Genomic DNA, 23,812 nt, shown 5'->3' on the forward strand with positions numbered 1-23,812 from the left:
ATTAATGTATGTGTTTCGAAACATATTATATTCTTATTTACAATAAAAAGTGACTCTAAAATGACACAATACATTATTTACCATTAATTTCTATTGTGCAGAAAATAATCTGAAACACATCCAAAACAAACAAGTTTTTACAGTCACAAGCTTAACGTGGTCATTGTGTGCTATGAATATGGGACCAAATACTTAACTTTTTACTACTTTAATACACATATAAGTGAATCTGTTCCAATACTTTTGTCCCCCTAAAATGGAGGGACTATGTACAAAAAGTGCTGTAATTTCTAGACGGTTCACCCAATATGGATGAAAATACCCTAAAATTAAAGCTGACAGTCTGCACTTTAACCTCATAGTCATTGTATCAATTCAAATCCAATGTGCTGGAGTAAAGAGCAACACAACAACAGAAATGGCACTGTCCCAATACTTTTGGAGCTGACTTTATTCACCTATGGCATCTAAAGTGAAGATAACCATTTCTGAAATCCAAATCGACCCCTACAACCTAGGCACTCCTGTAGATCTGAGAGAATTGGTAATATGGTATTATGATAATACCATCTGTCTAATCTTCTCAGATCTACAGGAATGGCTAAATAGTAGGTGCTAGGGGTTGGTTTGGAATTCAGTATATTTCTACTCAGTGGACATCCATGGTAACAGAAGTTCCACTGGGGTTTTTGGCAATACAGCACAAACAGATCTGGGACCAAGCTATCATTGACATTCTATATCTGTAAACACTGGATTGAGGAAGCCCAAAATATAGGCGATACAATAGTTATCTGTATAGACCGAGAAGGTTTTGGATAGAGGACCAGTAGTTACTATTGCATCACTGTCAGACTGTAAGTCGTGTCAAAGGAGTTTGTGGCCCTTTACGAAGATTAAAGGCAGTTCGTTTTCTACTGCTGAATTTAAGTTAATATATATTTTAAAATTCAATTAGGAGTAGAGGCAGAACTACCACTAGTGCCTGTCTAGTGTAGCAGTCATAATTAATTAACTTTTTATAACTAGTAGTTTTGCATGCATTTGTGATCGCCAAAATGAAGGGATATTGTATAAATGTTGTATGAAAAATAATATTAGGTTTTGTTTTTTAAAGTAAAATAATAACTTTGCCATTATCAAGATTCTAGTCCCCACCACAGGCAAACTGAAGTACATTGTTGACCCAGTAAGACATTGTAGTGAATGAAGAACTAGGGCCTCAAGCTTTAATAAAGGTGTTTCTCTTTTTAAACATGTGGTACTGTCAATGACTGTATATGGGTACTGTTCACGCATTCTAATACGATTTAGGGAATTGTAGTTTCACCCATCTCGCCAGGAGATAGCGTACTGGTTCATCTGAATTGGACACCAAATCATATCTGGACGATATTGCATAGCTGTGACCGTGATACATGCTAGACGCCACTAGGGGAGGCTCTATCCCCAGCCATTATGTCTATGATTGCAATCCAACATCAGTCAGGCTTTGATCCTATCCTCAACATGATCTAGTACTGATAGCATTAGAGATTATTACATTTGTTCAGAGATGGTTTGGGAGGAAAGACAGTGAAACACCCTTACATGGATTGAATAGATGGCCTAGTTGGTTGTGTGAGAATAACATTGTACATTATGGGAGAGAGGTGTTGAGACAATAGGAGTAGCCTACCAACTGTCTGAACAAATCCTGAGCTTCTATACCTCTCCCCCTTCTTGTATTGTGTCTGTCCCTTCTATACCTCTCGCCCGTCTTGTATTGGGTCTGTCCCTTCTATACCGCTCCCCCTCTCTTGTTTGGGGCCATCCCTTCCTCTCCAAACCTCTCTTCCTCTCGTATTGGAGCTGTCCTTCCCCCTCCCTTACCTCTTATTGACCAGGCTTTGTAGTTAAACCTCCAGGAAGATGAGCTGGATTAGATCAGCCTAAACTGGAGGCTGCAGTCCAGGGTGTGTGCTCTGCCCCTGGGGAGACATCGGCTCCCTCTCCACCACTGATTTACAGCACCCACAGGCCAGAGCACTTAACACTGGACTGCCTTAAGTGAGGGGAGAGAGGGGGTGATACCACTCCATAATCACAGAAAGTGTTGAAATCATCCAGGTTTGAAATCATTCTACAGACAGCACTATGGGCCCTGGCCAAAAGTAGTACACTATGTTGGAAATAGGGTGCCATTTGGGACGCAGACTGTGAGACCTGCTTTCTTATCCATTATCACCCAGTCAGCAAGACGAGTGAGGCTTGGCTGGCCTGACTGAGAGGCCACTCCTCTCCTGCTACTATTGCTCTGTTAGCGGCCTGTACAGTAAGGATAGTCTGAAGACAAATGACCAACTATAACCAAATGTAAATCTGTCAATGTCTCTGTTATTGTAAGAGGTTTTCAGGTTACAAAAATATCTGTGGTTATTTTGTATTTTTCCAGGATTCTGTCTCTTGACTTACCCCTGGTTTGGTTGCTCTCTACGGTCAAATACCTCACACACAGCCAATATGATTGAAACCCTCTGTCCCAACATTAGCTCCCTCTATCTCCCTCACCCCAAGGTGCATGACCAGAGAGCCTTTCCTCTTCGTTTCATGTTTGATTAATAAATAGTACAGCCGCTCTGTGTGAACACTGCGGTAGTGTGTGTGTGTGTGTGTGTGTGTGTTCCCTCCCTGCTATTCATCATGACAGCCCACCTCTGTGTTAATTAGCTCTGGTACTTAAGCCAGCATACAGACAGAGCTAGGTGTTCCTTTTAAACGTGTGTGCACACTTCATTAAAGATTAACTTCCTCGTTCCTCCTCACCCCATCTCCCATTGTACACCACCTCTACACACACAGGTAATACTACCTAGTACATACTGGCGGTGTGGCCACCCAGTGATTAAATATTAATACAGAAATGTTCTTGTCACTTGAAACCTAGAGTTCAGGTTTAGGCACTTAAAAGTGTGATAGATCAATTGGTTTATAAATGAGGAGCTACTCGTAAAGCATGGTTTATATCATGTGGTCCCAAGGTAAACCACAACCTTCCAAGGCTTCTCAAACTACAGCCTATTAGTAAACAGATACCAAACACTTCCATTACAAGGAGTCATTTTCCATAAATTCTGAAATCCCATCAGCTCTGCGTAGAGAAATTGTGAAAACAATGTTTTTTTAATGAACACCAAAATAACATAATATTCTGAAATACTGAATGCAATTATTCTGAAATTAATTATATATGAATCCTTATACACAATATAACACAGAAGCATAATACACCCATAAAATAACTGTTCGGAGGACCTGAGACGTCAGTGAGCGTGAAGTACTCTCTTGGGACAGGAAAGCAAGAATGGACCCTTAAAATGGCAGCCATCTTATATGACTTACTGCATAAGGGTGATAAACAAAATGGCTTCCAAATAGTTGTATTAATTTGGTTTCATGGGTAAATGCAGAGATGGGCAGTAATTCTGTCAAATATGTATTTCAATTACTTTGGAGTATTTTGTCTTTTGTATTTCACTGCTAGCCTGAACTACAATTAAATGTTTTACATTTTAGTCATTTAGCAGAAGCTCTTATCCAGAGCGACTTACAGTTAGTGAGTGCATACATTTTTCATACTGGCCCCCCGTGGGAATCGAACCCACAACCCTGGCGTTGCAAGCGCCATGCTCTACCAACTGAGCTACAGGAGGCCAAAATACAATCCCATGTATTTTGTAACAAGATACATTCGATACCTGTAATTTGTATTTTCAAAAAGAAAAAATAATTTTGTGTACCATTTGTTTTTACAGCGGTTCACAATTTTGTTGCCCCCGTTCACCCTGCATTGCTTTCAGACTTCTGATGGCACTATGGTGGGATGAGAGCATCAGCAAAATTACCAAAATGTAAAAATGTAACAAGACTTTTAGATCACAGGAGGTTGGTGGCACCTTAATTGGGGAGGACATGCTCGTGGTAATGGCTGGAGCGGAATTATTGGAATGGTATCAAATACATCAGACACATGGGTTATTATGAGCCATCCTCACCTCAGCAGCCTCCACTGTTTCAGATGTATCTTTTGCCTACTAAAAACAGATAGCAAGCAGCTCTATTATGCATTGGCAATCACTTGATAAAAAAAGCATACTAAAAGTCCCCTGGCAGCGTATACTATAGAATTGATTCTATACGGGACGATAAGCAAAAGATGTGAGACACGTCCAATTTACACTGTTCGTTTTCCACCCAATAAGCTGCTTTTTGACATTTTTTGTAACACTGAAGATTAATTAGCTGAAGCATATTATTCCCATTCCTCAACACTCCTGTCCCATCTGATCAAATCTGGGAGAGAAGTTGTCACAATCAGAGCATATGATGAGTGACTAGGGATTTGAACGAGAAACAGTCACACGAATGGCCTACTTACATGTTTATCACACCAAATCATGCATATTCATGTGTTAACCCATGAGACTCACAGACTAGAACAAAGTTTCATGTTTTCCCCTTCTGTCCACCCCATACTGAGAGAGTGGAGATCTGGTGGTGGATTGGTTCGATAGTCATTCACATCCCTTGCATAGGATGGACACCACATCCGGGCCGGCGCCCAGCCCTCCTTTCTCTCCAAGCCAAGACACCATGGGTGGGTGCCTCAGCGAGTGGTTTGCCGCCCCTTGCAGACTGAAGGAGGCGGAGGGAGTCATAGGCGTTTAGCTGGGACAGACAGATACATTAACCCACCATGGCCCCACGCCACCACCACCCCATTAATCTGCAGCTCGTTGGGACCCGTCAAGGCCGGCGAGGCTGGGCTGGTCCCTCTTCAGGGAATATCGAGCCAAGCCATCACAGGTGGGTGTCACTGCCACCCAGCCAGCACGCTGTAGTCTGCACAACTAGTCTGTATTTACCTAAGTCACTCTGAGATCTCCAAAGCCTCTCAAGGGCCCAATTTAGAGTTGAGATAAACAGGCAATACTTGTGTGTAAATCATTCATTTGGAGACTTGGGCTAATCACCGGCTCTCAAGTCAGGATACAGCCCTAAACCTGTTCGCTACAGTGCAGTATGTCATAAGTCAGGAAGACTAGTTAAATACATATTTTGCTAGTCTAAAATGTCACTTCACATATTTTGCTGGTCTAAAAAGTCCCTTCACATATCTTTCTGGTCTAAAGAGGCCCTTCACATATTTTGCTGGTCTAAAAATCCCTTCACATATTTTGCTTGTCTAAAGAGGCCCTTCACATATTTTGTCACTGAGTTCACCAAGGGCCTCTCTAAAGCTGTTACAGCAACAGTATGTCATAAGTCAGGAGTCAGGACCAAGAAGTAGGTTAGAGAAAGTTAAAGAAAGATATAGTACAGGTCATAGATATGCTGCACATGAAATATGAGTCTCCTTAATCTGTGCTCACCTACTGTACATAGAGGAGAATTTTAACATGGCTTCTTCCAGGCTCAACTTCTAGGCTCAGCTGTAGCAGCGTGACTTCTGGGCTGATCCCAAAAGACACCCTATTCCCTATTTAGTGCACTACTTTTGACCAGGCCCTATATATGGAATAGGGTGCCATTTGAGACACAGCCCTGGTATGAGAGACTGTCTGATCACTTGACTGCTCTGCTCTGACACGCTGAAGTCGTGTGGATGATTTATTAAAGCAATATTCCAGCCCTGTTTGTAATCAACCTCTATGACATACTTAGTCATTTCTGAAATCGATACGCATGGTGATATGATACAATCATGGCATATTAACCCAATGAGGCTGATGGGAGCGATCAAAAACAGCATATTAAAAAGGTTTAGCGCTTTACCTTACACATAGTGGCAACATATATATTTTTTAATGCTCACTTGATAACTATTATACGCTTTTGATATGATTAGGTTAATGTCTTATTATAATCAGAGATGGGCAGTATTTCTGTTACGTGTATTTGAAATACGTATTTCAATTACTTTTGAGTATTTTGTCATTTTTATTTCATCGGCCTGAAATACAATCCAATTTATTTTGTAACAAGATACTTTCGAGACCTGTATTTTCTAAAATATGTTTTATTTTTAAATAGCAGTTTACAATTTTGTGGCCCCCTTCCACACTGCATTGGTATCAGAAGTTTGATGGCACCATGGTGTGATGAGTGTCAAAAATGTAAATGTAAAATTTTTTAAAATGTACAAATGAACACTTGCAAGCATGCTGGGTATTATTCGAATGAACTCCGCCCCCGAAACAAGGCCAATTATAATACCCAGTGTGCTTTGCAATTGTTCATTTTTACATTCACATTTACATTTTGGTCGTTTAGCAGACACTCTTATCCAGAGTGCATTCAACTAAGGTAGATATTAAAAAACACATCACAGTCATAGCAAGTAAAATGTTTTTTTTTTGATACCGTTACTGAGAATGTTGTAGTTAAGGTGTCTACGTTTATATATTTTGTATTTTGAATGAAAATAGCAACAAAAATATATATATTTTATGTAGATAAAATACTTTGCTTGCAAAATCCTCTTGGATTTTATCTAGATACAATACTTTGCAAAAGTCTCTTATTTTAATTTGATACATTGGTCTGTCGGATATTTTGTATTTGTAACAAGATACTTAGAAGTATCTTTTGCCCATCTGTGGTCATAATGTCAGTTATGAGTTCACAGAAGCGAGGAGCCATGCTGTTTAGGCGCAGAGCCTGTTTTCTCTCTTTAACGCAGCATCTGCCATGTACTAACCTCGATCTAAGCAAGTTCATATCCCGGTCTCTCTCCCTCTCTCAAGAAATTATGCAATTACATTACAGTTGTCCAGGGTTTTTCTTTCTTTCTTTCTCTCTCACTCACTCACTCTCTCTCTCTTTCTATTTTCCAGCAATTTCCGACATGAGCAGACTGTCCTAACCTATAAGTGTCAGGTGAAGGAGTGAGGAGGGATCTGATATCAGGGTGAATGATGCATGAATCCTTGGGATTTGATAGACAGGGCCGGCCTTGCTATGTACCCTTAGAGATATTCACGGGTCACTGCCGGTACAGAAGTGCACTCTGGGCTCATATTCATAAATTAGAATTAGAATAACTTTATTTATTTATTATTATTTATACTATTATTTTTTATTTATAAAGCGTCTCAGAGTAGTGAGTGCTGATCCAGGATCCGTTTTTGTCTTTTGGATCATAATGAATAAGATGAGGCCACTGGTTCGGGTCCCCATTTTGACTTGGTGGGAGATCTGTCGACGTGCCATTGGGTGGGGCGCTTGACCCTGGTTGCTCCTGTGGGTCGCTCTGGACGGGAGACGGTTAGATGACTGAATGTAATATAAATGTTGAGCGGCTTCACTGCAGGTAGATTGTATGTTTCAATATAAAAAATAAAAGAGATTAGAGTCAGAGAGATGGGTGATTTTATATCAGCACTCCTACTCCGAGACGCTTTATGAACACAGGCCATGGGCTCTTTTGGATCTCCACGGGATAGACTTTCTGTCTGGCTGATGGAGACATAGATAGGCAGTAGATAGATGATGTGTAGTGTGCAAACTGTATTTATTGCTGATAGGAGATACTGTACCGGTGAGCAGATAGACAGGGATTCAAAATGACTTTGGCAGTTTGCTTCTGTTGATCAGCTATGCGATACAGTGATTTAGTCTGCCACTTTAAGTCTTATTATAGGTTTTGATATATTATAAGTGATATAATTCTGCCTCGTTGATTACAGGATGTATGGGCCGGGGATAGACGGGGTAAGATGAGTGGATGGTTGAGGGGGCAGTTACTGATCCTTATGATACCTGTCTCTACTGTGGGAGAAATAAAGATCTGAGGAAGGCGCTACAGACAGACAGACAGGACACACACACACAATTCAATGATGATAGTGGAGCACTTGTGTGTGACTGGAGCTGCCTGTACTTTCTCTTATATTGATTTCTCTGTGTGACTCTTTCTAGTAGTAGTGGGTCTCTCCTCTTATCGGTCTTTCTCTCTTTGACTCTACTAGTAGGCTAGTGGTTGGGTCTCTCCTCCTCCCCTATGGTGACATCAGTCAGCTCAGCAGTGTTATCCAGCAGGCAGCACCACCTCCCTTCAGGGATAATATTTTATGACTGAAACCTGACACTGTTTCTGTGTCCTATAAGCGGCAGAGCTGTAACTCACTTCAAAGGCAGCTGGCATCAAATCACAGCACAGCCATAAATTGCCCTGTCACGCCTGGGCCAATCAGGACGCGGCACTAAATCTCACGTCACGCTGGCGGCCAATGGAAAGACGGCTGCGGTAAATCTGTCAAGGGTATGTCTGTTAACGGGGTCGTGGTGTAGTTGGGGAATCCGTGGGGAGGGAGGAAGCGAGGGGAGAAAGTGAGAGAGAGAAAGAATAGATGACAGAGGGAGGAGGGGAGGGAGGGAGTGAACTGAAGGCTACAGAGGTATGCCACAGAATAAAACGCTTGTTTTCTCCCTCTCTTATTCTTTAGCCACGCCATGTTCAAAGCCACATCCAAAACATACCGTAGTAAAAAATGTAAGGAGCATAGAGAAGGCAGACAGAGGAATGTGAGTAAAACAAGACAAACACGGCCACAAAAGAGGAGAAACATATGTCTGTCCGTCCCCCTGTCCCCGAGGGATGGTACTGGAGTTGAATAACACCAGGAAAAACACCCATAAACCTTTACTGCCACCATGGACGGCTGTATGTCTGATGTCTGCAGTGAAAATGAGTTATGGGAATTATTTTAGCACCCTCTCTTTGCATCACTAGCCTACTCCTCCAGTCCAAACTGTAGGCTCTGATAGCCATGAAACAGCAATAACAGTGGGCAGACAGTGGGACAAGCTGGAGGCATGAGGGCAGACAGTGGGACTGACTGGCTGGAGGCAGGCTGGACTCAGGCGGATACTGCCCCGGGACTGGGGGTCAGGGTCTGGGGCTGCGTGCCGTGAGGTGCATGCTCTGCTTTGAGAGGCCTCTGGCTGACCAGATGTGGTCCCTCCTCCAGCTCCCTGCAGCAGTCTGCGGTCAGCAGGTCCAAACGAAGAGTGGTTGTTGTCTGGGTACTACAGCACAGCAAGACAGAGGCCTGGATCTGAAGGGATTTCATTATGCTTCTAAATCACACACACAGAGAGAGAGAGAGACAGAGACAGAGACAGAGACAGAGACAGAGACAGAGACAGAGACAGAGACAGAGACAGAGACAGAGACAGAGACAGAGAGAGAGAGAGAGAGAGAGAGAGAGAGAGAGAGAGAGAGAGAGAGAGAGAGAGAGAGAGAGAGAGAGAGAGAGAGAGAGAGAGAGAGAGAGACAGAGAGACAGAGAGACAGAGAGACAGAGATAAACTACCAGCTGCTCTACCAGCTCCTCTACCCACATCAACAGCCTTGTGCAGAATGAAATGTGAGGGTTCACATCACATATGACACTTTTCACGTGTTAGGACATAACATACTATAAAAAAATTAAATGAGAACAGACTTTCAGTGAGTAACAAGGAAATAACATTTTGCCAAAAGTAAACTGCTGAAGGCATAGGAACTGCAAAAGGCATAGGGGAATGGAAGGACAAAGAGGGAGAGAAGCCAAGCCAAGTTGGAGTATTTTGTCCATTTACTACACTCTGGATAATGCATGTCATTAACCTATCAAAGTGTTGGAATATTTATATGACAGTTTGAGAAACAAATGAAACTTGATGAAAGATGGATAAATAGCTTCGTGCAAAAGCAAAGTTATTCAATGATGGAAAAAAAAAATAGCTTTATCCTAACAAACCTGTGTAACTTTCCCACCGAAAGGATCAACATCAGCTAATAAACCAGCTGCAGTCCTTGTGACATTTATCATCATACATCAACACGGAATTAAACATTTGCATCAGGGATTTATCGTCATCTTATGTCATTGATATTAATACAATAATTGTTTTCTCTCGCAAAAACATAGACTGTGTGTTGAGTTATGGCTGAGGAGACCGGGGCAGAGAGAAAATGCTGTGGTCTGTGCTCTGGTGGTGCTGTTGTTTTTGGCCGCCTACTCCACAGAGCAAAGCAGCAATGATTTTCTATTCTATGGGAATCCATAAACAGGCCCTGTGAGGGCCACCATGGCGACCAGAGCCATAAAGCATGTGATGCTGTTGAGAAGAGGAGAGGAAGAGACCAGCCCAGGACCTCTTTACTACCCCTCCTCCATCCACGCTTTCAGTACCAGCTCCCCTCCACACACACGAATGCACGCATGCATACACACAAGCCTTTATTGCTCTCATTCACACAGTCTCTCTGTGCCAATAAATTCCTTTTGGATTGGTTTAAATTGAGCAAATGCAGCTCATGATTCTCTATTTTTCTGCATTATTCTGTTGAAGGCAGACAAATAGGGGTGCAAATGTTTGGTTTGTGTGATGCATCATTGTCTATCCTATGATAAAACACAATGTCTTCTGAATGATCACATTGTGGACACTGCAGTAACAGCTGAGTGGATGTTTGAGCGTTGGTGTATACCAGTGATAGAGAGAGAGGAAGAGGAAGTGTAGGTAATGAAACAGTTATGGGCTTTGACCTGCGGACCCACTGTCGGGCCTCCAGTCAGATCCTCTATTGTGTTGCTAGTAGGACAAGTCCACCACTCTTTACTGTGTTGAAGTGGATACAAAGATGCCATGACTGACAGTTGTGTTACCATCACTGGTACCATGCTATTTATTCACTCCAATATCAAATCAGTCTGCTGATACTGAAGCTCAACCTATAGTATATGTCCCAGTCAGTGTGTGATTTCAGGGGAGGGGAATCAGGAGATGTGAAGGTTAAAGAGGACAAGGTTAGACAGCAGCAGATCTAGACAGCAGTACTGCCGTAAGTGCTTCGATTCATCTCACTGTGTCCTCGCCCAGCAGGGGAGGAAGGGAAGGAAACAATTCAAATGGATCCAGCACGCACAAACACACATTGGTACCTCCTGTCCTGCCATTCACTCACATAGTTTTCATCTAGATATTCTATATGTCCCAGTCACTGAGTATGTGTCCTGCCGTCCGCTCACTTCCAACTAGATATTACACCGGCGGGCGGGCAGGCTGGCAGCACCTTGGGGCAGTCAATGACTATCTTTCATTGGATAATTATCTTTCATCGTAAAACGCCATAGAGGTAATTTATATTAATTATACAGGAATGAGTATAATAGTTTGAAACACCACGGTTGACACGCTGTACATAACACGCCGTAAAACAGTCAGGGGGTGTGTGGTGGGCTCGAGCCTTGTAATTGATCGACAACAACAGTGGCATTGTGTCTGAGCAGGTCTAATAAGCAAATATTTTAACAAAAAGGACAATTATGTCTAGGTAAAGGCTTATAAGACCTCACTAGCAGGTTTGAGAACTGTTGTTCTATGAAACACAACCTTGCCCCATTTTTACTTCTCCTTTAAGAAGATTGTGAGTGTCGGTATTGTCAAACTCCTCTGATCTGACTGGATATTAGGACATTAATTGAACGCTCCCTTCATCTCTCTCTCTCTTCATCTCTTTCCGCCTTTGATATCTGAGCCAAATCCTCATTAAAGATAGAGAGAATCGAAAATATAAGGGAGCCCGAGGTGAACAGCAACCTCATCCAGCCATCCATCCACTGTCCATTAGCAGTAGCAGTACATGCTCTCTGTCCTAAAGATGTGTCTGTACACGCTGGGGTCGTCAACATACAACAGGCTGTGTGAGTGAGTACATTCAAGACACAGAGGGAAAATCTATAACATTCTCAAGCCTTTAAAAAAATATATATGATAGACTAAAGCCATTGTCTTATCGTACTGATGATATACTGATCCAATACGGTTCACATTAGACATGGTCATAAATGGTAAACCAGTTATGAAACATGGTGCACATCTCAGTTTGCATCAAATACCTTATAGAAGTCAGATTGAGAACGCGTGTAACTACACTAGGGTCAATAGGCACCAAACAGACAAACAGGGAGGGACCATCTGGACTTCTTAATATAATTCTTAATATCGATTTCCATTGCGAAAAGTTTTACAACGTTTCATTTGCGTGCCCTTATGAATACAACCCAGCAGTGCTAGAGGAATGCAGCTACTAAAAGAACATGATATAGTGCCTGATTCCACACCCATTTCTCTGGAGGGCATCTTTCATTTGCATTAAAATTAGTGTTGGGGGGGGGGGCGCTCTACAAAATAAACCATGCAATTAATCTCTCTACTGCTCAATTTGACATGGATTGGATGTGCAGTGAGACTACCAAGGGAAATCTAGGTACCAAGGAACTCAAGGTAAAAACATGTCTTACAGTATTCATCAGCACCTAAATACATAACATTACCTGAAATTGTCTCATTAAAGACGCATTCAGTTACATCTAAATAACTTACCTCAGGAATGTGTTTTGACACATCAACCAGGAGATGGAGCCCTTGCTTTAGCTGTGAGTCCCTCCCTGTGTGGCTAGCCAAGTTCTCTGGAAATACATGGTCTGACATGGGAATGCTGCAACTGAGGAAACAGTACATGATTCAAGTGGACTGAAGTTCCACATAATCTACAGTGTATTATAAACTGGGTGGTTTGAGCCCTTAAATGTCCCGTGTAGCTCAGTTGGTAGAGCATGGCGTTTGCAACGCCAGGGTTGTGGGTTCGATTCCCACGGGGGGCCAGTATGAAAAAGTATGAAAATGAATGTACTCACTAACTGTAAGTCGCTCTGGATAAGAGCGTCTACTAAAATGTAAATGTTGAAAATGCTGATTGACTGACAGCTGTGGTATATCAGACCGTATACAGTGTAATGGAGCATATTTATATTTTATAGTGGCTACCGTAGTTTTTATAAAAACCTTACATTAACATATTTCGATGTGTGACAAGATCAATAGGGCGATCAAGAACATAACCAACCACAAAATATCATAGTAGTCGAAGCTTCAGTGTCTATAAATGTTTTTATTCAAAAGATTTAAATGACTGAGTTTATACAGTACTCTGAAGAGCACAGAGTGACTAACAACGATGTTGCCTGATCTGACCACATGTCTGGACCATAGAATTAGAAAGGAGTTATTTCTATGGTCTGTACTATTGTTAACACATGTATTGTTATCAGAGATGAGGGGCATGAAGCTGTCAACTGAAATGGTTAGGGTCTGTGGAAGAAAACGCAAACCAAGCAACTGGAATGTATGGACACACTACCATCCAATATCTCTCATAGCTAGCGTTACAGCTAGATATCAGAAGAATACACCTTTACAGTAAAGACACACAAATTATAGAAATGATCGATTCAGACAGACAAAACTCTAAGATATCCCTTGCCCTGGCAGTGTCTGACTGGCTGAGAGATCATCCTCTCGTCAGCCCTGATTGGAGGAATGGTGAATATGAGCACAGGGGAAGAGATGTCATCACAGAGAGAGGAGCCATGGATAATGGTGGTACAGTGTTAGATGAGGGGAGTTGAACCGGGGAGTCGACAGGTCCTATCGTAGCAGAGACCATTTGATCTGTTCCTTGGCAGACTGCAGCACCTGTGGATGAAAACTGGCCTTATAAAACAGATCATACCAACACAAGTAAACATACAAACAAACCTGTTTTTGTAATAAGCCTCCAACATGTGTTTATGACATCCATTTTATAGGGATGTGCATCTCTCCTTACAAGCACGATTCAATACGCATCTAGATACATGGGCTCCGATACGATACAGGAACAATACGTTTAGTTTGAAACAATTCGGTGCGATTTGATTAGTGGAACGAATCGATGCGATTCGGGTCGACGCACTAACAATTGTTGCATGAACACATTCATTTTCCATTCTAAATGAATATCTGATACTGATGGAGCTCAGGAGCTGGATCTGTCTGAGCTGACTTCTTTGAGTGGCCCTGTGTGTGTGTGTGTGTGTGATGTAGTGTGTGAGCTGAGCCATAGGGCAGACTGAGAATCTACCACAATCAGATTGGGGGGGGGGGGGGGATTTATGTTTTTGTCCCCACACTTTTAATCTGAAATCCTCATCACCCACTGATTAACTTGTCATATAGCATATTAAAATGTTTTGAGCTAGTAATATGTCAATATCTATCTTTAGAAATTAATATAACCGTTTTGGATTTCACCCTCATCTCAAAACCAAATGGTTTTGACCATTGGAACCTTACTAAGGAGAGCTGCTCTTGTCTAGAGTTCAGAGCAGTGAGGCTTGCAAAGATTATTGCTGTTCTTGTTATGAAATTACACCATTACCCTGTTCATGTAAATGACCAAATGCACTGACTGTTTAAAGCAGAACTACCAAAAATATTTTGTATGGTGAACCTGGCAATCGAAAAGCCCCAATCAGCAGTTAGATGTGCAATAAGCAAGATATAAGTGTCCACTCCGGTAGCATACACAGCGCCACCCGTAAACACACAATTTTCTACAGCGCATTTGGTAACAATGACCCAGCAAATTACATTGCTTGTCCCTCAATTAATAAAGCCTATGATTTAATATTGCGAAAGCCATTTGACAAAAATCTGAATGCTGAAGGTGACACACAGATGTAGCCAACAAATATTAGAACAGGGATAGGGTAGACCCTACCCCTCGTTGGTGCAAGCAGCTGCGTCTCCTGCATTGTACACACAGTAGTTATTAAAAAATTGAACTTCAAAACGAGACTGTCCTTATCGAAACAAAATGAATGTAATCCACCGAATTAATCCATCGAATTAATCTAATCCCATCCACCTTGGTTTAGAAGAAGACCAATTGACCATTTTAAGGAAGTGGAGGGAGACTATATGATTCACCCAAAAATTCAATAATTAAATTGACCTCAACATAACGTTTCACAAAGGCTGGATGGAGGAAGATGAGTAATGCCAGTAAAGGAAAATATGCAGGAATTAATTAATCATCTTAATTCATTGAAGGAAAGCAGAACCATAACCATAAAGCATGAATAAGACAGCCAGCCATTAATCAGTAGACAGGGAGAGAGAGAGAAGGGATGGCAGCCTGTCACAGGCCTCTTAAATGAGAACATTAATCAGGAGAGGAGCTAAACTCAGACACACAGGCGTGTGCACACGATGGAACCGCCACTGGCTACCGTACCACCAGCCAATCATTTCCAATTGTGTGGTTTACATCCAAAAGGACTAAGGAAGTGTGAAAGCAACACAGTAGGATTGGAGAAGGTGAAGTATGCTGATCATCAACATGCCCTTATTGTAGATGAGAGGGACATTGGTAGCCTGGAAATCCAGACTGAATTCAGCACAGTTTTTGTTTTTGTTTCACTCCATTGTCACTAAATTAGTGAAATGAAACATGAGGTGAAATGTAGCGTGATTCAGTCTGGATTTCCAAGCTAGGACACTGGGCCCCGCTCTAAGCTTGTGTCCAAAATGACACCCTATTCCCTATATAGTGCACTACTTTTGACCAGAATCCTATGGGCCCCGGTCAAAAGTAGTGGACTACATAGGGAAAAGGGTGCCCTTTGGGACACACCTTAAGTCTCAGGAGAGTGGAGAGTCAATAATGCAATGGAGCATATTCCACACTGAGCAATGTAGTATGTTGAGATGAATGAGGTAATTAGGGCTGTTTTTCTTACCTGGGTGACAGTCTGCTCTGAGTAAGGCACATCTTCCCCCTGTAGGAGAGCACAACACATAGTGGCCTTCAGGGCATAACATTCACTTTTTGGTCCACTAGCCACTGTGGTAGGTAGATTTAAAAAATCTACCAACCACTATTTTTTTGCCGCTAAAATTATACCAACAAAACGGATGAGCATGCTTTGTAATGTTTCTAAAACAATATTACTAGTAAGAAGTAACTAATGTGGCATATTGAATAATTGTTTATTTTTTGTGATCTGAGTCTTTTAACCAAAATATCACAGATCAGACAAAAAAAAGTTATGTTTGTGCCTGTGAAATTTCATCTGACTAGTAGAAGCATTGTCTTCTCTTCCCTAGCAGTTGAAACTCAAACATAGAAAAACAACCTAGCTTGTGAACAAAACAATGTAAATAGCCAAGAAACCAAGGACAGTCTCACTTCAGTAAAATGTCATTTCACCTGCGCACAGCCCCCAGCCAGGCAGTGTTGCAGTGCAAGGTGGGATAGGCTATATAGGATTCATAGTTATTTGATTTTGTGCGATTAATTTACCAGCTATGAAACAAAACGGCAGAAATACTTTGAAAACAGCTACTACAGCATTTATTTTACTATAAATGTGATCATACTTGACTTTTTATTCACAAATGCGGGTGAAATGCTCGCACTGTGGAGCCCTGACCACCCGCCAATGTGACTGGTGAAATGTACATTAAGATGTCTATTAAGATGCCAAAATCTACCCACAGGTGGCTGGTGTTCATTTTAGGCCCTGGTGGCCTTAGCTCCTGGTCACACAACAGCAACAATACTCAGAACATGTTCCATTAGGGTCCACTAGGTTGAGTGAAGAGTACTTTCTAGGGAGGGGAGGAGAGGAGAGAGACCTTTACTTACCCATAGAGCCACACGGTGGACCACTTGCTGAGGATCACTCTCCAGAATCACTCTGTAGGAAACAGCAGGGAGAAGCTTGTTATCACTCACACACTGTGCAAAGACAGAGGGCCACACTGGACCCACACTCAGTAGCGGTGTGTGGGTAAAATCACTGGGGAAACCAGAAACAAAAGCCATATTACAACCTGTGTTGTGATAATTGCGTTGTTTGCTCTATAACCTGTTAGTTCATGTCTTGCCACCGTGATATATAGGCCTAAAGGCCGAGACAATAACTTCAACCACACCTTTGTTTCATCACAAAACCGGAGAGAAACCTCTGTCCGGTGAAGTCGACAAAGCATATTGCATGTAACAAACAGTTACATGACCTACAACATGGTCAAGCAAGTTAATGTTTCCGACATATTCGGACCACTAAACAACTATTCCACCGAGAGTTACCGCAAGTCGCAAAGAAAACAGGAGCTGCCTCCACTATTCCAGCACCATTTCAACAGAATCAAATCACCTCTGCTTAGTCTAATACATTGACAACTAAAACATACCAAAAACAATTTAGTCCAGTCAACGTCAGCTAAATATGATTTGGCTGTCCATGTTTCGGATTTATGTGCGTGCTTTCAAGTAGAAAAACATGTTGACTCACCCTACTTGTAGAGAAACGCCAATGCCATCCTCCTCTCTTTCATGTTGACGAAACAGTCTATCACGCTTTTATTTTTTGCTTTGTTATGCTTGCTCGCTAGCCTAACTTCCTTTCATGGGCAACGTTATAACTACATATTGAACTAAAATCCTCTCAGGCCAGGGGCGCAATGTATGAATTAATGGTTGGATCAGAACCGCCGTTATAATCATTGGCCAGTACGGTTAATTAATTAAAACCACAAGTCCAAATCCCTATCTCCATCCATGGCTAATTTAGGAAAGGGCCAATTTTAGCTAGCTGCAACTGGAGGACAACAACACAACGAGATGCAACAATTCAAGTTGTTTCTGTCAATGGGGTATGCTCTCGATGCGATAGGAGTGACGCCAAATCCAAACTGGCTTCCCTTGACACTTTTTTTTTTGGGTGCGCCAGGACCATTCACTGTTGAGCTCACTCAGTTTAGCTCAACGCAGATTGTCTATTATTTTATACTTTTTTTTAATCAAAGGACGCCAAATGCTCGCTGGCATCCATTGCATTCAATGCTACGGGCGGCAAAAATGTCATACTCTTTTGGACCAGACAGCATCATATAGATGCCCTACACATACAGAGACAGAGGGGCGCTGTTTCGTGAATACACGCCACTGCCCACACTTGTCTTGTTTTACTAGCACTGACCTTACTGTTAGCTGCTTTATTGAGAAAAAGTTGTACTTACTATGACATGTTGTTGTCTTACCTAGCTACCTTAAGGTGAAAGCATTAACTGTAAGTCACTCTGGATAAGAGGATCTGCTAAATGACTCAAATGTAAATGTATAAGATATAGAACTCACCCTCCATCCACAATTTCATCCACAGCTAGAAAGAGACCTTCCATGTTTTCAAGTAGAGATCTCCTCTCAACATTCTTCCTACAGAGACAGACAACAGAGAAATAATTTAAGCTTGCCTTTTAATGATAGATGACTAAATATGTGCTTTAATAAGCTTTAGATCTCACCTCAACATTTGGCTAAGTGAGTCAAACAGACAGTTTAGAACAGCCATTAGCATCAACTGTTGGAGGGAAACAAAACACAGAAACAACAAAAAAGTTATTTAGAGCATGGCAGGGTGCACTGAAATGAAACATACAATTAATGTATTATGTGATGACCTCATTTTCATGTGAGCTTCCAATGACATAGAAGAAAATATCAATGTTGTTCTTGTAGACGACTGTGAGGCCCTCTAGCAAAGCGATCTCACCTGAGTAGGCACAGAAACATGACAATGAGACACAACAAAACAGAGGTAAAACAATGACCTGTGTGTGTGTGTGTTAGTGAAGCGCGGGTTGACTCATAATAATTTTCTGGTGACCAAGGATTTATTTAGCCTTCTAGGGCAACAAGTAATGACAGAAGAGATGTGTATCTAATTATAGACAAGTTGACTGACAAATAGCCTACCAAAATGTAGGAAATTATAAGCAAAACATAGGCCTATCTAAAATAGGCGTAAAAACTAATCCTGCACCCACTGTCAATGTACAGCGCATTTGCTATATTTGTGGGTTAGGGTCAGGTGCGGCCCTCAGTTTTTCACTTTATCACATATAGTTGGGCGGTTGCGGATGGGTTATTAGCAATTGCAGGCAGGTGCGGGTGAACAAAGCTGACCCGCACATAACTAGTGTGTGCGTGTGTGTGTTCAAATGCATTTCTTACTGTCTGTCCTGTGTGTCTTGCTGAAGATGTTCTTCTCAAAAGCTTTCTGTTCCTTCACTGAAGGGTATGTGTCATCATAATACTGTAAATAAAGCATTAAAAGCATGAATAGAAGGAGGGGATCGATACCACAAATATTTCTTGTTGTTGGGTAAATCCATTTGAATTCAATCACTTTTTGACAGCACCCCTTTTGATTTGATCGTAACCTTCCATACATATTTGCCCATTGTAGAAATGCTCAGAAAGTGACTTTTTGGACCTGAATGCCAAAACATTCATGACATAAAAGGTGCATACCCCACAATACCATTAAACATCCATGTCTTGAAAAGATAAACGGTTGAGATTGATTTAGAATTCTTGAAAAAAAAAAATTCACCTAAATTATCTAAAAACGTCTTCTCTATCTTCTCTTTTTTTTTCACATTCACATCTGTTGTAGCTTAGACCCTATGTTACGTCATCTGAAGTTTTTGTGTTGTGCCCGCCATCGGTTGAGACACAACATGCTCTTGAATACAGGGTGGGTGTCCTAAAATGGGAATAAAATTGAAATTTTTACTTTCAAATGGTACCGGCGGTACATCAGAGAATGTTGACTTGAATGGGAATATCCATTGTTTTAAATTATACTGTCAATCCTCCATAGGAAACCTATTGAAATCATAGAAATATAGATAATAGAATAGACATTACCATTTAAGTTGACATTCAATGGTGGGTGGACCGGCGGCCATCTTTGTGGTAGTAATTAGAAGTTAAAATTGTTATAATCAATTTAAATGTCAATGGTGTACCAGCTAAATTGCAGTGGTCTGGAGGGATAGGTACAGTCTATGAATTATATTTCTATGATAGAAATGCCACCCACCCTGTATTCAAGAGCATGTTGTATCTCAACCGATGGCGGGCACATCACAAACACCTCCGATGATTTAAAGTAGGGTCTAAGCTACATATGCGAATATGAAGAAGAAAAAAAAATCGGAGTTTACGCGTTATTAGATCATTTACATTAAAGGTTAAACAATTTAAATTTGTATTCAAATAAATATTTTTCAAGAAATAATAAAATAGTTTGACAACCCTATTTGTAAGCTTTTAAATGATATCAGACTTAACCGTTTATTTTTTCCAGCGATGAAGACATGTAGGTCTCATGGTATGGTGGGGTATGCAAAATGGGTAAACTTTGAGCACCTCTATCTCCTGAATTTTTTGGCATTCAGGTCCAACAAGTCACTTTCTGACCACTTCATCCATGGGCAAAGATGTATGGAAAGTTTTGTTTAAATCAAAAGGGATGCTGTCAAAAAGTGATTGAATTCATATGGATTGACCCTGTTAGTACATTTCAAATGGTAGGCTAATGCAGCTAGGTATTACATAATGACATAATTAGTTACATAGCAGTGCTTGCCAACTTCGGTCCTGAATTACTGGGTGTGCAGGCTTTTGTTCCAGCCCAGTATAACACACCTGATCATCAAAGTCTTACTTTTGCATAGAGCCTCTCTCCATCATTATCCAGAATGAGGACTGCTTTCACAGTGTACAAAGATGGTTCCTGTTAGACAGATGTACACAGACATGAGTAGCAGATAAGTGAGAGGGGGCATACTCTTCCTCTGTGGCAAGATAAGTTACACATAGAGATAGATAGAGGACTCATGTTTATATCTGTGCCATTATAACGTCTGTGACAGCATGGGCAGCGCCATTGAGACTACAACCCATAGAAATTAGTGATGTCTAGTTCGCAAACTATTCATTATTTTTGAACAACTCTTTTTACTGACTCGAGAGTCATATTTTTCTGAGTGACTCTTTCATTTTAGTCGTTTGTTTGATCTGCTAGTGCTGAGTACTACAGCAGGATTAATACACTCCTCCGGCTCAGCGGCTCCAGAGACGAGCTACGATCACCAATGGTCTGTCATACGCACACAGGAAAATAGACATGATAATTGATCGCATGGAGCAAGAATGACTGCAATTACATTTTAGTCATTTAGCAGATGCTCTTATCCAGAGCGACTTACAGTTAGTGAATACATATTTTTTTTATACTGGCCCCCCGTGGGAATTGAACCCACAACCCTGGCGTTGCAAACGCCATGCTCTATCAACTGAGCTACATCCCTCCCGGCCATTCCCTCCCCTACCCTGGACGAATTGTGCACCGCCCATGAGTCTCCCAGTCGCGGCCGGCTGCGACAGAGCCTGGATTCGAACCAGGATCTCTAGTGGCACAGTTAGCACTGTGATGCAGTGCCTTAGACCACTGCGCCACTCAGGAGGTTAATTAATTGATTATTGAATGTTTCAATAGACACAGCTTTGTAGAACCAAAACATACACAGCCTCTGCTCAACAAACTCGAACTTGAAAACGAATCGTTTGGGGTTTGCAGTTCGCGAACGACTGTGCTTATCACCAGGCCTGGCTACCCAGCCTCCTTGCTCCGGGCAAATGCTACGCCACGCCCACGGATATTAGTTTCTTCTCAGCAATGAGAAGTATGTAACGAATGACAGAGCAACGGAATAATTTTGTGTGAGTCGTCAAGCTACTTATCATCCTCACGGCAGTCAAGCAATGCATTCCGCCAAGAGTCGTTCACAATTTAGTCTGATTGCGGCCACAACTAGACCTTGTTTCAAATGTATCAAGAAATAATCTTATTTGTATACCTAGCAATCAACAATTGTACATTGTTTAAACATGAACGAGAGACTCGTATAATCATGACGCGTGGTCCTCTGTAGCTCAGCTGGTAGAGCACGGCGCTTGTAACGCCAAGGTAGTGGGTTCGATCCCCGGGACCACCCATACACAAAAATGTATGCACGCATGACTGTAAGTCGCTTTGGATAAAAGCGTCTGCTAAATGGCATATTATTATTATTATTATTATTATGACTCTTTCGAGTTTTCAGATCATCGCTCGCCAGTAGGGGGTCCTGCGTGCTCTGGGCATTACAGACTCAAATGAACGAAATTAGTCTAAATGATCTGTAAAAAGAGCCGAACTTCCCATCACTAGTAGGAATCCCCACCCAGTTGACTACTTTAAAATGGTGGAAGCCCTCAAAGACGCTGCCCATGCTAAAACAGCCTTTTGGCCACTAGAGGCCTCTATCATTCTCTATTTGCATTTTAGTCATTTAGCAGACGCTCTTATCCAGAGCGACTTACAGGAGCAATTAGGGTTAAGTGCCTTGCTCAAAGGGCACATCGACAGATTTTTCACTTGGTCGGCTCGGGGATTAGAACCAGCGACCTTTCGGTTACTGGCACAACGCTCTTTACCACTAAGCTACCTGCCTCCCCATGGCAGGGATGGGCAACTCCAGTCCTCTGGGCCTGATTTGTCACACTTTTGCTAACACACCTCACTCCAATAATCAACTAATCATGATCTTTAGTTTAGAATGCAATTCATTTTATCAGCTGTGTTTGCTAGGAATGGGGGAAAAGTGCAATAGCACGCCGGCCCCTTAGGACTGGAGTTTCCCATCCCTGTTCTATGGGAAAGATGATGCATATACTGGCAATATCCATGTCTCTCTGCCCAAACAATGGAAGTCGTTGTCCACAAAGCGGCATTGGTGGGCTGTCAAGCTCCCGCTTATTCCGCTCTTTGGATTGGTGGATACATCTAATTATTTGAAGACATTTGAATATAGGGTTGTTGACGTCAACCGCCTGTATTCAATCGAGAGAGATGCTATGCTACCAGCCTCATGTCATGAATAGCCCGCTCGAGACAACTCCGACATAATGTTTTTTCACAAAGTTATGGGATGTCACATGTCCTACTTATATCAGTACCCTCGTAACAACCTAAGCAATACAAAACGTATATTCGATCAAATAAACCATTCCATTTATTGTTGACCAAATTCGATACTGTGACCTCCAGACAAAAACTCCTCAATTGGTGAGCGAATGAAACGAAACAACGCCACCTGCTGGAGAAGACAGATTTTTGGCCGAGTTGGGCTCTCGCTTCGCCTCTTCCTCTCTGTCTATGGTTACACGTCATCACTAGCTAGCTAATTAGATAGCTAGCTAACATTAGCAACTAGTTAGCTAACTAGCTATGATAGCAGGTAAGGAAGCAAGAAATTGTGACATTCGCTAACGGGAAACATTTGTCATTACTAAGCACTGTGACCAGAGATAGAGGATTTAGCCACAGAGTTTATAAATCTACATACTGTACCGTCTTTGATTTAGCTAGCTAGCTACTAACGTTACACTGTTGTAAAGGCTACGTTAGTTTGCTAAAACATCCGGCGAGTTAGCTAGCTAACATCTCCTTCCCATCTCTCGACAGGCAGCAAACACATTATCTCTCGTGGCGTGGCCAAAGTTACTTTAATAAGTCACATCAGGAATTATAAAATTTAAAAAAAACATAAACGTTACCAGCATTACAGTATCCATATTCTTCCAATAGTTCCTAGCTAGCAACCTTCCTAGCTAGTTAGCAGCCTAGCTAAATATTTATGTGATCTCCCATTGGATGATATTCCGCGTCAGTCAAAACACATTCTCGACTGAGCACAAGAGTACAAAGGTACAAGGCATTTGCCATCCAGTATATACCATTAAGGTGAATAAATGTTGAATGTAATGTTTCTGTGACTGTAAATGAAACAATTGTGTTACCTGCTCATATCATTTATTATGCAGGATTTAATTCTGAGGGCCAGGGGCCAACGTTTGTGGTTGGAGGAGTTGACTGTGCCAATTGAAACAAAGTTAGGGAGGGACTGTGCAGTTGGGCAGTAACATTTCCAGCAAGCAGTGGTGGTGGTATATCACTAGCTTGCTCTGTGATCCCACATAGCCGAAATAAGGCTT

At 41.7% G+C, this 23,812-nt stretch overlaps 1 protein-coding gene across 1 annotated transcript; it reads right to left on the reverse strand.

Annotated features, from left to right (window-relative positions):
- Positions 1-12,965: 12,965 nt before the first annotated feature.
- copz1 (COPI coat complex subunit zeta 1) lies at positions 12,966-23,483 on the reverse strand. Its single transcript, XM_084187535.1, has 9 exons — positions 23,375-23,483; positions 20,439-20,507; positions 18,938-19,019; positions 18,385-18,476; positions 18,229-18,284; positions 18,062-18,139; positions 16,565-16,616; positions 15,657-15,695; positions 12,966-13,569 (listed from the first exon to the last, which is right to left on the reverse strand). Exons 1-9 carry the CDS (start codon positions 23,390-23,392, stop codon positions 13,522-13,524), a joined length of 534 nt encoding a protein of 177 aa, XP_084043661.1. The 5' UTR covers positions 23,393-23,483; the 3' UTR covers positions 12,966-13,521.
- Between the last annotated feature and the right edge of the window lie 329 nt (positions 23,484-23,812).

This window comes from Coregonus lavaretus (genome assembly GCF_964263955.1).
Source record: "Coregonus lavaretus genome assembly, chromosome: 22".
Lineage (NCBI taxonomy): Eukaryota > Metazoa > Chordata > Actinopteri > Salmoniformes > Salmonidae > Coregonus > Coregonus lavaretus.